The 18,967-nt window shown below is 47.4% G+C and overlaps 1 protein-coding gene across 1 annotated transcript in view; it reads left to right on the top strand.

Moving 5' to 3' along the window:
- The window catches only part of EFHD1 (EF-hand domain family member D1), a 44,518-nt gene that overhangs the window by 21,517 nt on the left and 4,034 nt on the right, over positions 1-18,967 (top strand). Inside the window, exons 2-3 of the mRNA XM_070368486.1 lie at positions 4,251-4,398; positions 12,440-12,574. Of these exons, the coding sequence (XP_070224587.1) occupies positions 4,251-4,398; positions 12,440-12,574 (283 nt within the window). The remainder of the gene's footprint in view (positions 1-4,250; positions 4,399-12,439; positions 12,575-18,967) is intronic.

The following is an 18,967-nucleotide window of genomic DNA, read 5'->3' on the forward strand; positions in this document are numbered from 1 at the left end:
TGGTCAGCACTCTTCCTAGGTGGCCTCCCTATACCTACCTAACAGGCCAGCCCCTGAATTGCATGGGCATCTACCCCTGTTTATCTTTCCCTCCAGAAGCCTGACAGAGGGCCTTGCTGATTCTGACAGTGAGTCCTGGTGGACCCGCTTGACCATCTTGTTTCAAAAGCAAGTGAACCTGTGACTCAGCAGTTCTGCTCTGGGATATTAACCCAAGGGAAGTGAGGGCATATGTCCATACAAAAACTTGGACAGAAGTGTTCATAGCAGCATGATTCATCATAGCCAGAAGTGGAAGCAACTCAAATGTCTCTCAGCTGAAGAATGGATAAACAAAATATGGTATATTTACACAACAGAATATTATTCAGCGATAAATAACAAGAATAAAATAGTGATTGATGTGTGCTACAGCGTGGGTGGACCTTGAAAACATTACCCGAAGTGAAGGAAGCCAGACCCAAAAAGTCACATATAGAGTGATTCCATTTACCTGAAACACCGAGAATAGGCAAATGCGTAGAGACAGAAAGCAAGCCGGTAGTTGCAGGAGATTGAGAAGAGGGAATGGGGAACGACCGCTGCAGGGCATGGAGTTTTTCTCGGGGTGATGAAAATGTTGAGGAGTTATTAATAGGCAGTGATGATGGTTCTACAACGCTGTGAGTATGCTAAAAATCACTGAGGTGTGCAATTTAAACTGAGCCACCATAGGTCAGTTGGTAAAGAATCCACCTGCAATGCAGGAGACCCCAGTTCGATTCCTGGGTTTGGAAGATCTGGTGGAGAAAGGATAGGCTACCCACTCCAGTATTCTTGGGCTTCCCTGGTGACTCAACTGATAGAATTTGCCTGCAATGCAGAAGACCTGGGTTCTATCCCTAGGTTCAGAAGATTGCCTGGAGAAGGGAAAGGCTACCCACTCCAGAATTCTGGCCTGGAGAATTCCGTGGACTGTATAGTCGATGATATCGCAAAGAGTCAGACACGACTGAGCGACTTTCACTTCCACTGCAATTTAAAAGAGTGGATTTTGTGGTATATAAATTGTATCTCAATAAAGCTGCTATTTTCAATGTTCAAATTCTTTAAAAAAATTCATTTATTTTTGACTACTCTGGGTTTTCATTGCTGTGCTCGGGCTTTCTCTGGTGGTGGCAAGCAGGGGCTGCAGGCACTCGGGCTTCAGGAGTTGTGGCACGGGCTTAGTTGCTCCGAGGCATGTAGCATCTTCCTGAACTGGGGATTGAACCTGTGTCTCCTCTACTGGCAGGCGGATTCTTAACCACTGGACCACCAGGGAAGAATGATAAAACTATTATTATTATTATTACTTTAAGTTAAAAACCAAGAAAATACAGCCAATCCCTGAATCACTTTTAGGGAACCCTGGCAATCACTGCTTCCTCTTTTAAGTGCTCACAAACCATCTGTTGATAATACTAGATCCAGAGCTAGTCCATCTGTGATTTATAAACTCTGCCTGCTTCCTGGAAACCTCGCACACCTGGAAACCGCACTGGAACACCTATCTTGTCCTTCAGGGTTCTCGAAGCCCACCAAGAACTTCCAGGGGACTCATCGGTGAACTTTAGCATCTTGCAACATGATCCTTCCAGCCAAGAAGGTGGTGGGAGTCCAGGGGGAGCACAGAGCTGCCTGGAGGAGGTGGCATCTGCTGAAGAACAGAGGGCAGACAGTGCTGTTGGAGATCAGAGGAAGGGGGGCAAGCTCCTTGGCTCCGGGGGACAGAAAAAGCCACCAAGGAGGGCGGGGTGGGGGTATGTTGTGGGTGGGAGGAACGGCATGAGCTGGCCACTGTGGCCCGAACACAGCACGCTGGGGAGTACTAGGCTTCATCTCCAGCAAGACCACGTGGGCCTCAAAATACCACCAGCCCACATGGTTAGATTTCTGGATGCCCACAGGCTGTGGGTGTGGTGTGGTTCCCAACAATGGTGGTTTCTTTTGTGGAATTGAGGGTGGGCAGGACAGACAGTCAAGAAGTCTGTTTTTTTGTTTGTTTGTTCATGTATTTAATTTTTTTTAACTGTGGTAAAATATACATAATCTTTACCATCTTAACCATTTAAGTGTTGAGATCACCATATGTTCACATTCTTGTGTAACCATCACCACCTTCCTATTCCAGGACCTTTTCCTCATCCCAAATTGAAACTCTAAACCATGAAACAGTAACTCCCACCCCACCCACCTTTGCCCTGGTCTCTAGTAGCTACTCTAGGAATTCTAGAAATCTCATATAAGTGGAATTATGCAGGTTTGTCTTTTTGTGTCTGGTTTATTTCAATCTTAACATAATGTTCTCAAATTTCATCTGTGTTGGAGCATGTATTCAGTTCAATCGCTCAATCGTGTCCAACTCTTTTTGACTCCATGAACTGCAGCACACCAGGCTTCCCTGTCCATCACCAACTCCTGGAGCTTGCTCAAATTCATGTCCATCGAGTTGGTGATGCCATCCAACCATCTCATCCTCTGTTGTCCCCTTCTCTTCCTGCCTTCATTCTTTCCCAGCATCTGAGTCTTTTCCAGTGAGTCAGTTCTTTGCATCAGGTGGCCAAAGTATTGGAGCTTCAGCTTCAACATCAGTCCTTCCAATGAATATTCAGGACTGATTTCCTTTAGGATGACTGGTTTAATCTCTGTGCAGTCCAAGGGACTCTCAAGAGTCTTCTCCAACACCACCAGTTCAAAAGCATTGATTCTTCTGTGCTCAGCTTTCTTTATGGTCCAACTCTCACATCCATACATGACTACTGGAAAAACCATGGCTTTGACTGTATGGACCTTTGTCAGCAAAGTATAGAATTTCATTTTTTAAATAATTTTATTTATTTATTTTTTTACCTCGCTGGGTCTCTGTTGCTACAAGGGCTTTCTCTAGTTACCATAAGTGGGCTTCTCATCGCAGTGGCATTTCTTGTTGCAGAGCACAGGCTCCTCGGTGCTCAGGCTTTAGTAGTTGCTGTCCATGGGCTCAGTAGTTGTGGCTCCTGTGCTTAATTACTCTGCATCATGTGGAATCTTCCTGGACCAGGGATCAAACCCATGTTCCCTGCATTGGCATGTGGATTCTTATCCACTTCACCACCAGGGAAGACCAGAATTTCATTTTTTAAATGGAGAATAATATGCTATTGCATGAATATATAATGTCCCATTGTATGGATATACCTCATTTTGCTTATCTGTTCATCCATCAGGGGATTCTGGGGTTGTTCCCATCTTTGGGCTGTTCTGAATGGATTTGATTTTAATGCATGATGTTCATACCGCAGTAACAAGGGATCTCTGGGGAGTGGAGAATAGGATGGATTGCTGGGAGAAGAGCCAGGGAGTCTGTGAGAAGCTCCATAATAGCCCTAGTGTGTAGAGAAGGATGCTGGGGGTGAGGCTGGGTGGAGTGGTTGGGGCAGAAGAACAGAGGCTGGGAAGGCTCCCACGGGACTGACCCAGGCACTCAGGAGTACAGGGCAGGGCCAGGATCCCTGCTGTGGGGAGGCTGGGGTTACTTCTAGCTGGGGGGCTGGGGGCACCGTCAGCAGAGGTGCTGGCCCTGTGTGGAGACTTGGCCAAGAGTATTGTGCCAAGCCCTGGCTCACCTGTGACATCCAGGCGTGACCATTCAGACCTGGGGACTGGATATCTGTGAGCCGGAGGGCGAAGCGTGAAACCAGAGTGCCAGGTGGGGAAAGCAGCTTCCAGAGACAGGAGACCTGTGGATGAGAGGAGAGGTGGGTGGAAATGGGGTGGCAAGGACCCAGGGACCCGTGATTGAAGGAAGCTTCCAGAACCGTCGGTGTAATAGAGTGGGTGCATAGGGTGCCTTGTGCAGCCCTGGACAATGGAAGGTGCAGCCCTTCCGCTGTCCAGTGTTAGGAGCTTCCGTGGACGTTTGTTGACCGAAACGGGGAAAAATAAAGGGAAACAGGCATGTTTTTCATCCTCAGGAAACTTATGGCCTAATTAAGGCGTTAACAGATATGAAAACACTCCTGGAGTCCAAGACACGCTTTGAGTCAGATCCTGCAGAGTCCAGAGGTGTTGAAGGAGAGGTGGGGGACCCTTCCAACCCAGTGACCCTGGTGGGCACTGCAAGGCAGGAGTTGTTTGAGTCGTTTTTCAGTAACTAAAGCCAAAAGCATTTAGCATTTGGTAGATTAACAAGTGTCTTTTGGTCCTGGCCATGGCCATCCCTCACCAGCGTCTTGCATTTGACCCCACAGGTATGACGCTGGAAGGGATGGCTTCATTGACCTGATGGAGCTGAAGCTGATGATGGAGAAGCTGGGGGCCCCCCAGACCCACCTGGGCCTGAAGAGCATGATCAAGGAGGTGGACGAGGACTTTGATGGCAAACTCAGCTTCCGTGAGGTACCTGCGTCCTGCTGGCCCTGAGCCCCTGGAGGGGGAGGGTCCCTGAGAGGACCCGCTGATTTACCATCCCCTGGACTACACAATGGCTTGGGCCCGTCTAGAGAGCTGCTTGGATATTTAACCTGCAGTTCTGCTTTTTAACATATCTTTAAGGAGCTAGTGAACCACAGTGCTAGCATGAGAAAACACTCAGCAAGCAGTTTGAAAGTCACTTTGGGTAGGATAGCCTCCTTTGGGTAAAATGGTAAGTATTGAGACATCTGGAAGGATGTTCACCAAAACATTCATAGTGAATATTTGTGGGTGCAAAGTTTTGGTGGTTTTTAGTTTCACACTTTAAAAATATATTTAAACTGTTAATTTTTATCTTGCTGTTGTTTAGTCGCTAAGTCCTATCCGACTCTTTGCAAACCTGTGGATATAGCCCGCCAGGCTCCTCTGTCCATGGGATTTCCCAGGCAAGAATGCTGGAGTGAGTTGCCACTTCCTTCTCCAGGGGATCTTCCTGACCCAGGGATCATACCCTAATTTCCTGCTTGGCAGATGGATTCTTTACCACTGAACTACCTGGAAAGCCCATTAATTTTTAAAATAAGCATTTTAAGGTAGTTTTTTTAAAAAAACAATTAAACAAAGGGTCTTACTTTCTGCCCCTGAACCTTCTCCTCCAAACAAGTCCAGGATAGGTTTTTGGTCTTTGGACCCCTGGAATTGTGGGCAAAATTGTGTACATACAGATATATTCCTGGAAGAGTGCACATAGATTCACCTGATTTCCCAATGGGTGAAAACCTCAGCCATTTTCACTTTGGGGAATAAATCTCAAGGCCACTGGGTTTCTTCCACGGCAAGAATGCAGCTTCACAAGGAAAGGAATTGCATGTCTTGTGTGTTTGAGTTTTATCGAAAGGTTTTTAGATATATCCATGACTAAGCGACTGAACTAACTAACTAATGACCTGGTATTAGAATAACTTTGGCAAGACCATCCGGGCTGAAGTTTGGACATTAGCCCAGCTGCTGTGGTCTCGTTTTCAGTCGTGTCTCTTTTGGGACCCTCGGAAGCTGAAAGAAGAGAAGACAGTCCTTGTCTTCTGGTGTTTAACCTTTATTATTCCAGAAACAGTGGAGTGCTGGCATCCTGGTTTCTGAGGGTGAGAACTTTGGCCAAATACTGGTCTTCTGTCCAGGCTAGATAGGGCCTTTGGATGCTCTTCCTGGTTGTGGGGGCGGCGGGGTGGAGGCGGTTCTCTCTGAAGCTGAGTTTGCAGCCATGAGTCCCTTCCCCAGCTGACCGCGCCTCTCACTGCTCACAGATCAACTTCAGAATCCCCCATCTCTTCCTTTCCTCAACTGGCTGATGTGGAGGAGATCATGGAAAACCTGTGCTGGGTGTAACCCTCAGGGTAATCTGCTGCCAGACTTCTCATTTCAGAGCTAAGGAGCTAGAAGACCGAAAAAGTCAGCACTTGCCTGAAATCAGATCCCGGCTCAGGGCTGGGCCTAGGAGACAGCCTGCCACCATCATTTACCACGTTCAACTTTGCAGCTGCCTCTCTGGTTCCCTAGCCTCTCATTTGTATTACTACAAATTAGTAATAATAATAATATCAATCCTCTGTATTATTCATGCATCATGATAGGCATTAGCTCTTTCTTTCCAATGTCTCAAGAAGTAAAGAATCAGCCTGAAATGCAGACGACGTGGGTTCGATCCCTGGGTTGGGAAGATACCCTGGAGGAGGAAATGGCAACCCACTCCAGGATTCTTGCCTGGGGAATCCCATGGACAGAGGAGCCCGGCAGGGTACAGTTCATGGGGTCACAAAGAGCCGGACATTACTGAGCACACATAACAATGACAATAAGAATCTGGGTACCCCTGGGATATAGAAAGTAAAGGATTTTGCCTTGGTGAAGCTTTGGAGGCAGTGCTGGGGACAGAACTTCTGTGGCAAAGTTTTAACCTCAGGGGAATGGAAATCAAGGGTGCTTAGACGTCTGTGCAAGTCACCAACTGAAAATCCCTCCCCTCTGTTTGACCCAGGAGCCTTGCGCATGCACCCCTCTCTGTTTCCAAGATGCTCTGTTTCCAAGATGTTAGCTTTTGGTTAGCTGCTGGTTTGGCCATTTCGATCTGAGGCTTGGACATTTCCAGAGGGTTTCATTGTGGGTACTCAACCCACCTACAGGTCTTCAGGGGTGTTCACGTTCAGTCCTTTGTCAATTCAGAGCCCCACTGTGGCCCCATCTCTAGGAGCCGTGCCCAGAGGTACAGATTTGCAAGTGTGGATGCGTTTGCAAAACAGTACTCCACAGCCCATCCTCCTGCTCTTGGGATTTCACTCTGCTGGTGTCCACCCATATTGTAAGCCACCAGTGGGCTGATGCTGAGTTTGTGTAATGAAAAGAGGTGTACATCCCAACCTCCATCTGCCACACAGAGCTGCATAACTGGAACACATTATTTCTGAGCCTCAGTTTTTATGTCCTTAAAATAGGGCTGTTAAAAGCCTTTGCTCGGGACTGTTTTGAGGACAAAGTTCTCTTTCTATGCCTCTATCAGTTAGAATGCTTGACTGCTAGTGATGGAAAGAGAATGCTAACTAATTTAAACAAGGAAAGAGCAAGTGACTCTTGGTTCACATACCTAGGAGATGAAGTGAAAGTGTTTTAGACACAAGTAATCAGTAATTTTCTCTTGCTGTACCTTGACTGTGCTTTTTTCTACATCCTTTCTTTCCAAATAGGCTGTTGTCCCTGGTGCCTGCCATGATGGTTGCTGGCAGCTCCAGGCTACATTGCCCCAGGGGATGGAGGGCTACTTCATCCCAGAATCCATAGCAATCTCAGAAGAAGGCTTCTGATTGGCCCTCATAGGGGTACATGCCCACCTCCTGGACCAATCATTGCATCCAGGATACTATGATTGGTTAGATCCAGGTCATGTGCCACAGGGCATCATAAAGCAGCTCCACCACCATCATCACATGTGGCAGGAGCTGCCAGCTAGACAAAATGTCTCATTTCTATAGTGCCTTCCTGACCTGACACTTAGTGGGTGCTTGGTGAGTTTATATTCCCTTTCTTTCGTTTTTTTTTTTTTTTGGATTAACTTGACTGAAGTGAGTTACATCTAAAGAAAAGCCCTTTGATACAGAAAATATGTCTCTATTAAGCACCAGTTTGCTACTTTCCCCCAACGTTCAAGGGAATTGATCTTTCTTTTAAACCATTTCTTTTCCAATTATGAAAATAATATGTGCACATTCGGGGTATTTAACAAAATGGTACACATGGAGCCTTTAAAAACGATGATCTAGCACAGTGTTTGATGACCAGAGGACAAATGTCGACAGTGTGAGAAGCAGGAACAAAAGCATATTTCCAAACCGTGTGTAAAAGGTAATTGTCTGCGTTTATAGTTTGTGTACATGTACAGACATGTGGGAGAAGTCACAGGATGCACTGGAGTTAGCAGTTCTGTCTCCATAGCTCTAGGGATCTAGAATCGGATTCCAGGCACTCCCCACCTCAGTCTCCTTTGGAGGCAGACAGAGAGGCCTTAATATCTTCCTCCCTTTTTCTTAAAAGTCCTTACTAATTCCATTACATCTGTCTCAAAGCAGAATTGCTCCAAGACCAGACATGTGGTGGTTTCGTACAAAGGCTGGATAAGGGGTTTACTACATTACCTGTCAGTCCTGGGGACTGGGGGGCTTCCCAGGTGGTTCAGTGGTAAAGAATCCACCTGCCAGTACAGGAGACCCAGGAAGGAAGAGTCCCCTGGAGGAGGAAATGGCAACCCACTCCGGTATTCTTGCTGGGAAAATCCCATGGACTGGGGAGCCTGGCAGGTTACAGTCCACAGGGTCTCAAAGAGTCAGGCACAAGTGAGCACGCACACGCATGCACGCATAAGCACACACATGCACGCATAAGCACACGCTGGAAACTGTAGGTCTTCTTTTCTCCTCCCACCCTACCCTCCCTGAGAGGGTCCCTGGCAGCCCTGGCTGTCCTGGGTTGCACCCCTGTCTGTTTATGGTTGATTGGACTGTGGGTGGACCTGTGGCCAGATTAGGTCAATTGGATTCTGTATCTGGGAATTTGGGCCTGGTATTTGGCACACTGGCTCTGCAGGTGGCTGTTCCTGCAAGGATAATTCAGTGTGGAGTGGCCATTCTCTACCATGTGGTCCAGACACAAGAGCTTGAGAGAGAATGTGGCCTCCAGTCTTGAACACATTGGCTCTCCCCATTCCGATCTTCATCCAGACCACTGTATTTTGCCCTTGGCTTTTGAGATATCCTATTTGTATAATGAATACTTCCTTTTTGCTTAAGCCAACAAGTGTGTTTCTGTCACTCGCCACCTAAAAGCTCTAACTAATGTGGGCAAGTGTTTGTATCACCAGTCAGAGCCACAGAATTTAAAATTCCCTTAAATTCATCACAAGCATTTGCTAGCTCATGTCTGAAAGTGCTTTTTAGCTTTGTGAGTTCTCTGTTTCTTTGTTTTCTGCTTCTCCTCCCCTCCCCCCTCTTTGCTCAGAGTCACAGCTAGGACACTTTCCAATTCTCTACAACATACCAGTCTTTGTGGACTATAAATAGGAAGACAAACAAGGCTGGGCAGTTGGAGAAATTGTCATTCAGGGGTTGGTGATTGTGATACATTAAATGGGAAAGTCTGGCATGTTCTATGGAAGGCTGGAGAGTTTCGAGTTGAGCTGAATCTTTTTTCTTTAACTGGCTGGGGCAGGGAGACCCCCTAAGTTATGACAGAGCTGCTGGTGGTTACCTGTGCGCTGGCAGAGTTGAGAGTGAGCACTCGTGGGCGGGATCCACTCGGGAAAGGACTGTTGAGGATTACTTTAAGCCCTTTTGTTGGTGGTGGTGGTTAGTCACTCAGTCGTGTCTGACTCTTTGCGATCCCATGGACTTTAGCCCACCAAGCTCCTCTGTCCATGGGACTTTTCAAGCAAGAATATTGGAGTGGGTTGCCATTTCTTCCTCCAGAGGATCTTCGCAAACCCTTCTGTAAACACCTACATTGTCATCTCTGCTGCAGAGTAAGAAAAATGAATTTTAGACAAGAGACTCCCCTGCCCCAGGTCACTAGGATTGGTGCTAGGCTGGGGGCGGTGCTCTGTCTTTCCTAAGCTCCGGAGGGGCAACCTGTTTTGTGTCCTCCTTAAGAAGAATTGGGGAGGAGGGTGGCTTCTGCTAAGTGCTTTAAGGACACATAGGGGACCGAGGGATGGTTGGGTATTTTACTCTTTCCCTCTGTCTGAGGCTCACGTGTGCAGGGCTCTTCAGTCTCTTCTATGAGAGCCCACTCACCACCATCCCCCAGCCCCCTTGTCCCCCATCCTTTTCCTGGGGGAACCTCTCCTCGTTCAACAGGCTTGAGTTCCAAGTCTTCTTTGGAGCCAGTGTTCTGGCTGTGAGAGTCTGCCGCAAACTGAGTCTTTGCCGGCCTCTAGTGAGAGAGTTTGAAGCTGCAGGTGGGTGACCGTGGCATTTCTGTCGAGCCAAGCTGACCCAGATGACGGCCTCCTTCGTGAAGCTGAAAGTCCTGCAACATGTTGCTTCACCAGTTGCTTTGTTTTTGGCGAAGTCCACAGCGGAGTTAGGACCCTCGAAGCAAGAATGACAAAGAAGGACTTGTTGGCAAGGCGTTTTGGAGGTGGTGATGATGGGAGCTCGGACTTTCACTTAATGAAACACTCTTCCCTCTAGGCATTAAGAGACACTCAAGCTGGAATTTGGAAAAAGTGCATTGAGCTTGTCTTACCTCCCACTCTGCTTTAGAAAATGTTCTTTCCTCTTGGGGAAGACAATCGTTAGAGGAAAATTGAAATTTCCCTTTAGGCATACATATTTTGTGTGTGTGTGTGTGCTCAGATGCTAAGTCATGTCTGACTCTTTGCAACCCCATGGACTGTAGCCCACCAGGCTCCTCTGTCTGTGGATTCCTCCAGGCAAGAATACTGGAGTGGGTTACCATTTCCTCCTCCAGGGCATCTTTCCCAATCCAGGGATCGAGCCCACGTCTCCTGCCTTGGGAGGGGGTTCTTTACCACTGAGCCACCTGAGAAGATCTATTCTTCTTAGATGGATAAATTATGCAAGTGGTATAGAAGCTGTTTGACAAATTCACAAACAATTTTAAAGAAGAGAAGTAAAAAAGCCATAAAACTGCCTTGGGGGTGATGGAAGGACATGCAAGGGGTGAGATAGAGCAAGCACTGCTCTTTCAGGTTGACTTATTTGTTTACTTAAAAATGTATCCTCCAGAGTATTGTATGTATTGTATTCTCTTAGTACAGACTGACTTGAAAGACAGATTCATTCAGGTCACATTTTGAATCTTCAGGAAGATGATGGATTATTCAGTAAGTGGTGTGGGGATTACTAACTAACCATGTGGAAGAAAATAAGGTTAATGATCAACTTCACATGACAGATCAGAATAAATTTCAGAGATTAAATATTTACATGTTTTTTTTTAAAGAGTCCTAAAAGCTGTAGACAAAAACACAGGTTTTTGATTGTTTCTGTAACCTTGGTGGCAAGGAAGGATTTTCTAAGCATAACACTGGTGAGAGAAAAGCAAAGATTGATAGCTTTTGAAAAACATTTCCACCGTAAACAAAGCTGAAAGGCAAGAGACAGAGCTAAATTAGAAAACACCGAGGAAGGCAAATAGTTTAACGCCAAAATGGGACACAAATGGGAAATAGAAATGGTTTCTTAAAATGTCAGAAATATTAAGTTATTTAGTTTTAAAAGTAGTACCTACCAATCTACTGGACTGTTTCTTTCATGGCTGTTAAGTAGGATGTGGCCAATTTTTTGCTTTTATGCATATTGCTTCTTCTTAAACCATTTTATGTAATGTTTTTATGTGATATAATATTTATGTGCATGTTTTAAGGGATGGATTCCAAGCAGTGGAATTAATGATTAGAAGGGTGAAAACATTTTATTTTTGGTAAATATTTCCAAAACGCCCTCCAAAAATTTTGATTCAGGTTACACTCTCATCAACATGAGGGTGCCCCTTCCCCTACATCCCTGTGGGAAGATGGGCCTTTAAAAAAAAAAAAATTATGTATTTGTTCGTTTATTGGCTGCAGTGCGTCTTCATTGCTGCACGTGGGTTTCTCTAATTGCAGCCAGCGGGGGCCCCTCTCTGTTGCTGTGCGCAGGCCTCTCATTGCCGTGGCTTCTTTTGTTGAGAAACACGGGCTCTAGGGTGAGCAGGCTTCAGTAGTTGTAACCTCAGGGCTCTTAGAGCACAAATTCAGTACTTGTGGTACCTGGGCTTAGCATGTGGCATGTGGCATCTTTCCAGACCAGGATCTGGCATGTGGCATCTTTCCAGACCAGGATCGAGCCAGTGTCCCTTGCATCGCAAGGCGGAGGCTCAACCACCGGACCACCAGGGAAGCCCCTTGTTTTGTTTTTTTGACTGTGTCTCGAGGCATATGGGAGAGGGCCATGGCACCCCACTCCAGTACTCTTGCCTGGAAAATCCCATGGATGGAGGAGCCTGGTAGGCTGCAGTCCATGGGGTCGCTAAGAGTCGGACACGACTGAGCGACTTCACTTTTACTTTTCACTTCCTGCATTGGAGAAAGAAATGGCAACCCACTCCAGTGTTCTTGCCTGGAGAATCCCAGGGACAGGGAAGCCTGGTGGGCTGCCGTCTGTGGGGTCACACAGAGTCGGACACGACTGAAGTGACTTAGCACCAGCCGCAGGGAGGCATATGGGATCTCAGTTTCCCCTACCAGGGATCAAAGCCACATCCCCTGCAGTGGAAGCACGGAGTCTTAACCACTGGACTTCCAGGGAATTTCCCCATGTTTTCAGTGTTGACAGTGTGATAAGGGAAAAAATAGCTTGTCATGTGGACACGTATACACCCTTTGTAATAGGCGTGGCTATAATGACTGTAGCTCGGGTCAGAGGGGCCTGTAAATCTCTCGGTGACGTTGACTTTGACCCTTACCAACCTCCCCCTGCAGTTCCTGCTTATATTCCACAAGGCCGCCGCGGGAGAACTGCAGGAGGACAGCGGGCTGATGGCACTGGCGAAGCTTTCTGAGATCGATGTTGCCCTGGAGGGCGTCAAAGGTGCCAAGGACTTCTTTGAAGCCAAGGTAGGTGCCTCCTTTCTGCGCGGCACAGTCCCTCTGTCCCTGCTCCCTGCCCAGCGAGCTCCCAGCCAGCAACCAGCTCATCAGGACGAGGGAAACGGCGCTCGCTTGAGCACGTGAGATGGTAAGGAAAGGAGAGTGTGTGTCTGTGTGCCATCTGAAAATTAAAAACAAAATGGGAAAATGGCCAAATGGCAAATGCTTTGGATCCTGGTTTCAGATTTTTTTTCTTTTTTGAATTTTTGACTGTGCTGGGTCTCCATCACTTCTCGGGCTTTTCTCTAGTTGTGGTGTGCAGGTTCTCGCTGCGGTGGCTTCTCTTGTGAGGAGCACGGGCTCTAGGCACTTGGGTTTTAGGAGCTGCAGCATGTGGGCTCACTAGTTGTGGCTCCCAGGTTTTCTAAAGCACAGGCTCAATAGTTGTGGTGCATGAGCTTAATTGCTCGGTAGCATGTGGGATCTTCCCAGACCAGGGATCGAACCCATGTCTCCTGCATCGACAGGCGGATTCTTTACCACTGAGCCATCAGGGAGGCTCCTGATACCAGATTCAAACAGGCTTGCTGGTGCAATGATCCCAAACGACTCTGGAGTCAGACTTTCCTAGAGAATTCCTCTCTACCCCAAACCACATGAGTTACTTGAAGGGCTACCTCTGTGTTTGCATCTTAGACACCTGTGTGTAAACAAGGACAAACGGGGCCCGAGAAGGCTGCCCTGTTGGCTTGCCCTGGATCAGAATTGTTATGTGCAGTGTTGACGATGCCAGGGAGCCGGGAAGGATTCTGCAGCATGTGGTCTTGGAGCCTTCTGGGTGCTTCTGCTCATTCACGAGTTCATACGGTCATTGAACGTTTCTGGAGATTTTGTCTCAGTCTGGGTGCTGTCATTTCCCTCCCCCAGAGCACACTGGCAGAAAGATCAGGAAAACACTCCAAATGTCCCTCTGCAATTGCGGGTGGGGGGTGGGGTGGGGTGGGGGTGGGGCTGGGGAGACGGGTGGGGGGGGTGCAGTGGATAAGACCACCTGGTTCACATTCTGCCTCCTCTACTTACCTGCCACCCGTCGGTGCCTCAGTTTCCTCATCTGTACCATGGAGTTGATAATGAGATCACCACGAGGATGACATGCTTTCTTTCGTCTGAAGCGTTTAGCAAGTGCCTGGCTCACGGAGCGCACCCCGCACATGATATGAGCTGCTGGGACTCCTGGCAGCTCCAGCCAGGAGCAGCCCCTTGTGCTGGTTGTTTAATCTTCCTGATCCAGGGACTGAACGCACATCTCCTGCCCTGGCACGCAGATTGTTTACCACTGAGCCACCACGGAAGCCCCCCCCTCCTGCCTTATCCCAGGAGTTTCTTTGCCCAGAAACAGAGAGTCCTGGGTGACACAGCCCAGCCTGTTCAGGCCTCAAAGCAGCGTGTGCTCTCCACAGCTCAGTGATGCTTCGTGGAGACAGGAGTCCAGCATCTTTCTGCCAGGCAGACCCTTATCCATCGCGCCACCAGGGAAGTCCCTGCCTCGAGGATTTTATCCTTCAGAGACCCTCGTGCCAATGCACATAGATGTATAGACAAAGCTTTTCATACAGTGAGGTTGGTAATAGAGGAGAACTGAACGTAACGGAAATGTCTGTGACCCGGGAATCGAGTCCGCTGTGGTTCACGCACACATTTGCATATGCTACAGCCCTTGAAGAATGAGATACAGCTGCGTTTACATTTGCTTATTGTTCAGTTGCTCAGTCGTGTCCGACTCTTTGCGACCCCATGGACTGCAGCACACCAGGCCTCCCTGTCCGTCACCAGCTCCCGGAGTTGGCTCAAACTCATATCCATTGAGTCAGTGATGCCATCCAACCATCTTGTCCTCTGTCATCTCCTTATATGTGGACAGATGTCCAAAATGAATTAGGCAAAACAGTATGCTTGAAAGCCAATTTTGTGAAATAGTAAATACAACCTGGACAGTTTTATACCAAAGTATTAGTAATAGTGATGTCAGAGGGACTGACTTTTTAAAATAATTTTGTGAGGCTTTATAATGTGTGTGCATTATTTTTACAACCAGGAGAAAAGATGAAAAGAATAACAATAAATTTTTTTGAACTTGTTCTGTTTATACGTCTGCCTCCTCACCCACAGACTCAAAGGCAGAGTAGGTGTGTTACCTGTGTAATTACAGTGCCTGGCTAATAATGGCCCTCAAGAAGTGTTGGCATGAATGACAAATGGAGGAAATCATAGCCCGAATTTGGAAGAAGGCCATAAAGGAGCTGACATTCGCGACAGATGTTAAGAGATGAATGGGGATTCACCTTGTAATCAGGGAGGAGAAGGCGTTCCTGCCGTGGGAACTGTGAGAGCAAAGGCTCTGAGGCATGGGGTGGGGAGGGGCAGGGAGGGCTTGGAGGCTGGCCCCTGTCTGTACTGGACGCAGCTGGACAGGAAGCTCTAAGTTCCCCTGAGGGTCAGGCTTTCCCCAGCCTGTGGATCACCAGAATTATCTGCTGACCGGCTTCCCAGGCCTCACCCAGCTCTCCCTGGGCTCTGCGGGAGGATTCAGTGCGTGGCCAGTCTTGGACAGCAGGGCCTTGCTCTGATCAGCCTTGGGTACAACGGGGACACGCTTGCCTGGGGAGAGACTGGACTTAGGGAGGCTCCGTAGACGCCTGGAGAAGAACTGTAGGTCCAACGAGGAGTGTGACAGTGGGCTGGGGAGGAGGTGGGATGAATCCCAACCCCCCTAGAGCTCTCAGTGTTGGGACTTCCCTGGTGGGCCTGTGGTTAAGACTCGGTTAAGTCCGAGGTGACTTCAGGCAAGGGAAAGACCTGCCCCTTTATCTGAAGGGCACACTGTTGTTTGGTACTAGTTTCTGCTCAGTCCTATTGGACAGAACTTGGCCACACCCCATTAAATGGGAGGCTACAGAATGCCTTTGTTTTCTTTCCTGGGGATCCATGTGCCCAGCTGCAATTCTGATGCTAAGGAAGACAGGCATACTAGATACTGTAGTCGTGGAATAATCTCTTCCATGCTTGTCCATTCCTGAACTGACTCCTGGCAAGGGCTGGAATATTGTTACTCTGATTGGCTTCTCTCCTTGAGCCCAGGGGTGAGGCCAGTCTCCCCTAGGCCCTTGGGCCATGTGCTAGGGAAGCATCATAGACAGAAAGGGAGGGAGGATGGATGTTTCATGGACAACGAGCCACACAGACCACAGGCGCTATCTTCACGGGATACAAACTGACACCTGAGAACTAGCGGGAATTGACCAAGGGCAGAACGTCATGGTGACTAGAGTGGGAAAGGAAATAATCAGAGATACAAGGAAACTCTGGAGAAATGCTAATATGGAGGACAAGAGCGATTTGAAGAAGACATTGAATCAGATGAGGTTGGGGCAGAGGTGTTGGGTCCAGCAAATGGGTCAGTGGAGAATTCTGAGAGATGAGGTTCACTATGGAGGGAGGGCAGATTGTAACAGGGTAAGGGGTGGGTGGCAGTTGGGGGGAAAGAGCTTTGATAGCTGACTTTCTTGTCGAAGGTTGGCAGAGGAGGCCTATACAAAGTGGGGATGGTAGCTTAGGATCAGGAAAGAAACTGTTTTTGTTTTTTTTAGCCTAGGGAAGATAGATGTCGGCATGTTTCTAGGTCACAAGGAAGTGATCCAGGGAGAAGAAAACGTAAAGAATGGAGTGACTGATGGACAAGTACTCAGAGATCATAGAATCAAGAGGAGAGGTGGACTTTTATAGTGGAGGAGAAGGACCCCAAGTAAAGTAATTGCACAGGTCCCCAACTTTCCTCTGACCTGGCCAGGAATGGGTAGGTGGGTGATTAGCAAACATGTGAGTGTTGATGGTGACCCTCTGCTGACCGCTTCAGATTCAGGTCGTATCAGGTCATACAAGCTTTCTGCAGGTAGGTGTTATTATCCCACTTTGCAGATGAGGAGACTGATGCTTAGACAGTGGTTTGTTGATCGATATTTAACAACTGGCTCTCTGGACAAAGAGTGTGTGTGTGTGTATACACATACACACACACATATTTATATGGGCTTCCCTGATAGCTCAGTCGGTAAAGAATCTGCCTGCAATTCAGGAGACCTCAGTTCTATCCCTGGGTTGGGAATATCTGCTGGAGAAGGAATAGGCTACCCACTCCAGTATTCTTGGGCTTCCCTTGTGGCTCAGCTGGTAAAGAATCTGCCTGCAATGTGGGAGACCTGGGTTCACTCCCTGAGTTGGGAATCCCTGGAGAAGGGAACTTATATAAGTTCTTATATATAAGAAGGCATATATACGCCTAAGTTTATTATATATTTTGCTGATAAAAAGGATACATAGCATGCAATGTACAAATAATAAATATACACTATTTTTATTGTAGATTTCATATAGTCTATTTTTTTTAAATGGTGATGGTTTAGCTGCTAAGTCATGTCTTATTCTTGTGACCCCATGGACTGGGAACCTACAAGGCTTCTCTGTCCATGGGATTCTCCAGCCAAGAATACTGGAGTGGGTTGCCATTTCCTTCTCCAGGGGATCTTCCCAACCCAGGAATCAAACCCAAGTCTCCTGTATTGCAGGCAGATTCTTCACTGACTGAGCTACAAGGGAAGCCAGAAGAGCAAAGTATTTTAAAAATACTTGTTTTTATTTATTGTGTTGTACCAGGTCTTCATTGTGGCATGCAAACTCTTAGTTGCAGAATGTGGAATCTAGTTCCCTGACCAGGGATTGAACTCCGAGCATTGGGAGCTCGGAGACTTAGTCACTGGGCTATCAAGGAAGCCCCATTATAGGCTATCTATTCTTAAAGAATAACTCCTTGATTTTTGCTGGACCCTTGTGTCTGCAGGCAGTCTACGATTGCAACTGACAAAGGAATGTAGTTCCAAGCTGCATGTTTTTAGTATTTTGTTTAATTTATAAGAAAAAAGTGAAAAGACATGTGTCAGAACTTCATTCATTCCTCAATGACGTGAGCAACATCCTTGCTGAATTCGATAGTAGTTTTTAAATATTGAAAGAACAGCCTTTCCATTTTGGAGCCATTTATAATGTGAAGGCTACAGACACTACACATGTTTACCTTTAATCTGCATTTTTGACATTTTACCATCACTTTCTTAAGAAAAGATTGTCTAGACAGTCACTGAAAGAATAATCAAACCCTTGTTTGTAGCATTGTTCTTCCAAGGTGTGAGTACCCCTCCTGGGATTGCTTTTAAAGCAACCCACAGGATACCTTTGAACATGGAGTTGGGACAATTCATGGTACCAGGTCATCATACACGATTTCCACCTTAGAGATGTGACAGACGCAGATAACCTTGAGGACACAGATAGTAGCAAACGAAGCACAGTCACCAGAAAATGGTGACTTTTAAGTATGTGTTACCTTTGCTTGTAATATAATTTTATTGTGAAAGTATATAAATCTAATTTTTAACAGTGGCTATATTTAGCAACCAGCTCATAAAATTCCTGGAAATCAAACAACTGGCTTGCAAGCAGGTAGCAGCTAGTGCGCCTCTGGTCCCAGAGATGTTCAATGACGTGCCCAGGGTCTGCTTCCTGTCCACCCTGAGCACAGGGAAAAGGGGAGGGATGAAGCGGGTGGGAGAGGAGTCCAGAGTAGACAGCCCGCATTCCTCTGTGTTGTCTAAACGAGGGAGGAGGGGGGTGGCAGGGTCCCTGAGGACTGCAGCCATCCGGTTGACCACTGTGGGGATGCTGGGAGGAGGGCAGAGCCTCAGTGAAGGACCAGCCCAAACTGGAAATCCTCACCCCCAGTGGGTCCTGGTGAGGCTTCTAAGAAAAACACATTCTCAGCCTGCAAGCAGGAGCAGACAAAGTCCTTGGTCCAAGGGTGGGACTTGGTAGAGTTGAGGGGCAGAGGTGAAGCGTGTCCGGCAGAAGTGCAGGTCCTGGCAGTCGGAAGTTATGTGACAGTTGCTGTTGTGAAGATTGTTCAGGCATCTGTTCTGGGTTAGAAAGTGAATAAAGGCGAGGCCAGCACATTAGGAAATAGGAGCTTGAACCCAGGTTGTAGGATTCTACAACCATTAGGGATACTTGGGGGAGGGGCTGGGTAGATGACAGTAAACTCCAACTTGGACATCTTGCCAAGATCAAGAAAGAGCAGTCTCTGAGGACTCTGACATAGGGAGCCAGGGGTTAGAACTGCTGGGTCAGAGCAGGGCTCCAAGGGCCTGAGAAATACCTGATGGGGGAGTTTGGAAAACATAATTTCCTTGACCCTATCCCTAGGGATTCGGATTTGGAAAGAGTAAAAACATAATACGTACTGCCTACTGATAACTTCATTGGTATCTTGTCTTCAGAAATGGACCCTTGTGAAGTACAGGGAGGATTTGAAAA

This window comes from Bos mutus, chromosome 3 (genome assembly GCF_027580195.1).
Source record: "Bos mutus isolate GX-2022 chromosome 3, NWIPB_WYAK_1.1, whole genome shotgun sequence".
NCBI lineage: Eukaryota > Metazoa > Chordata > Mammalia > Artiodactyla > Bovidae > Bos > Bos mutus.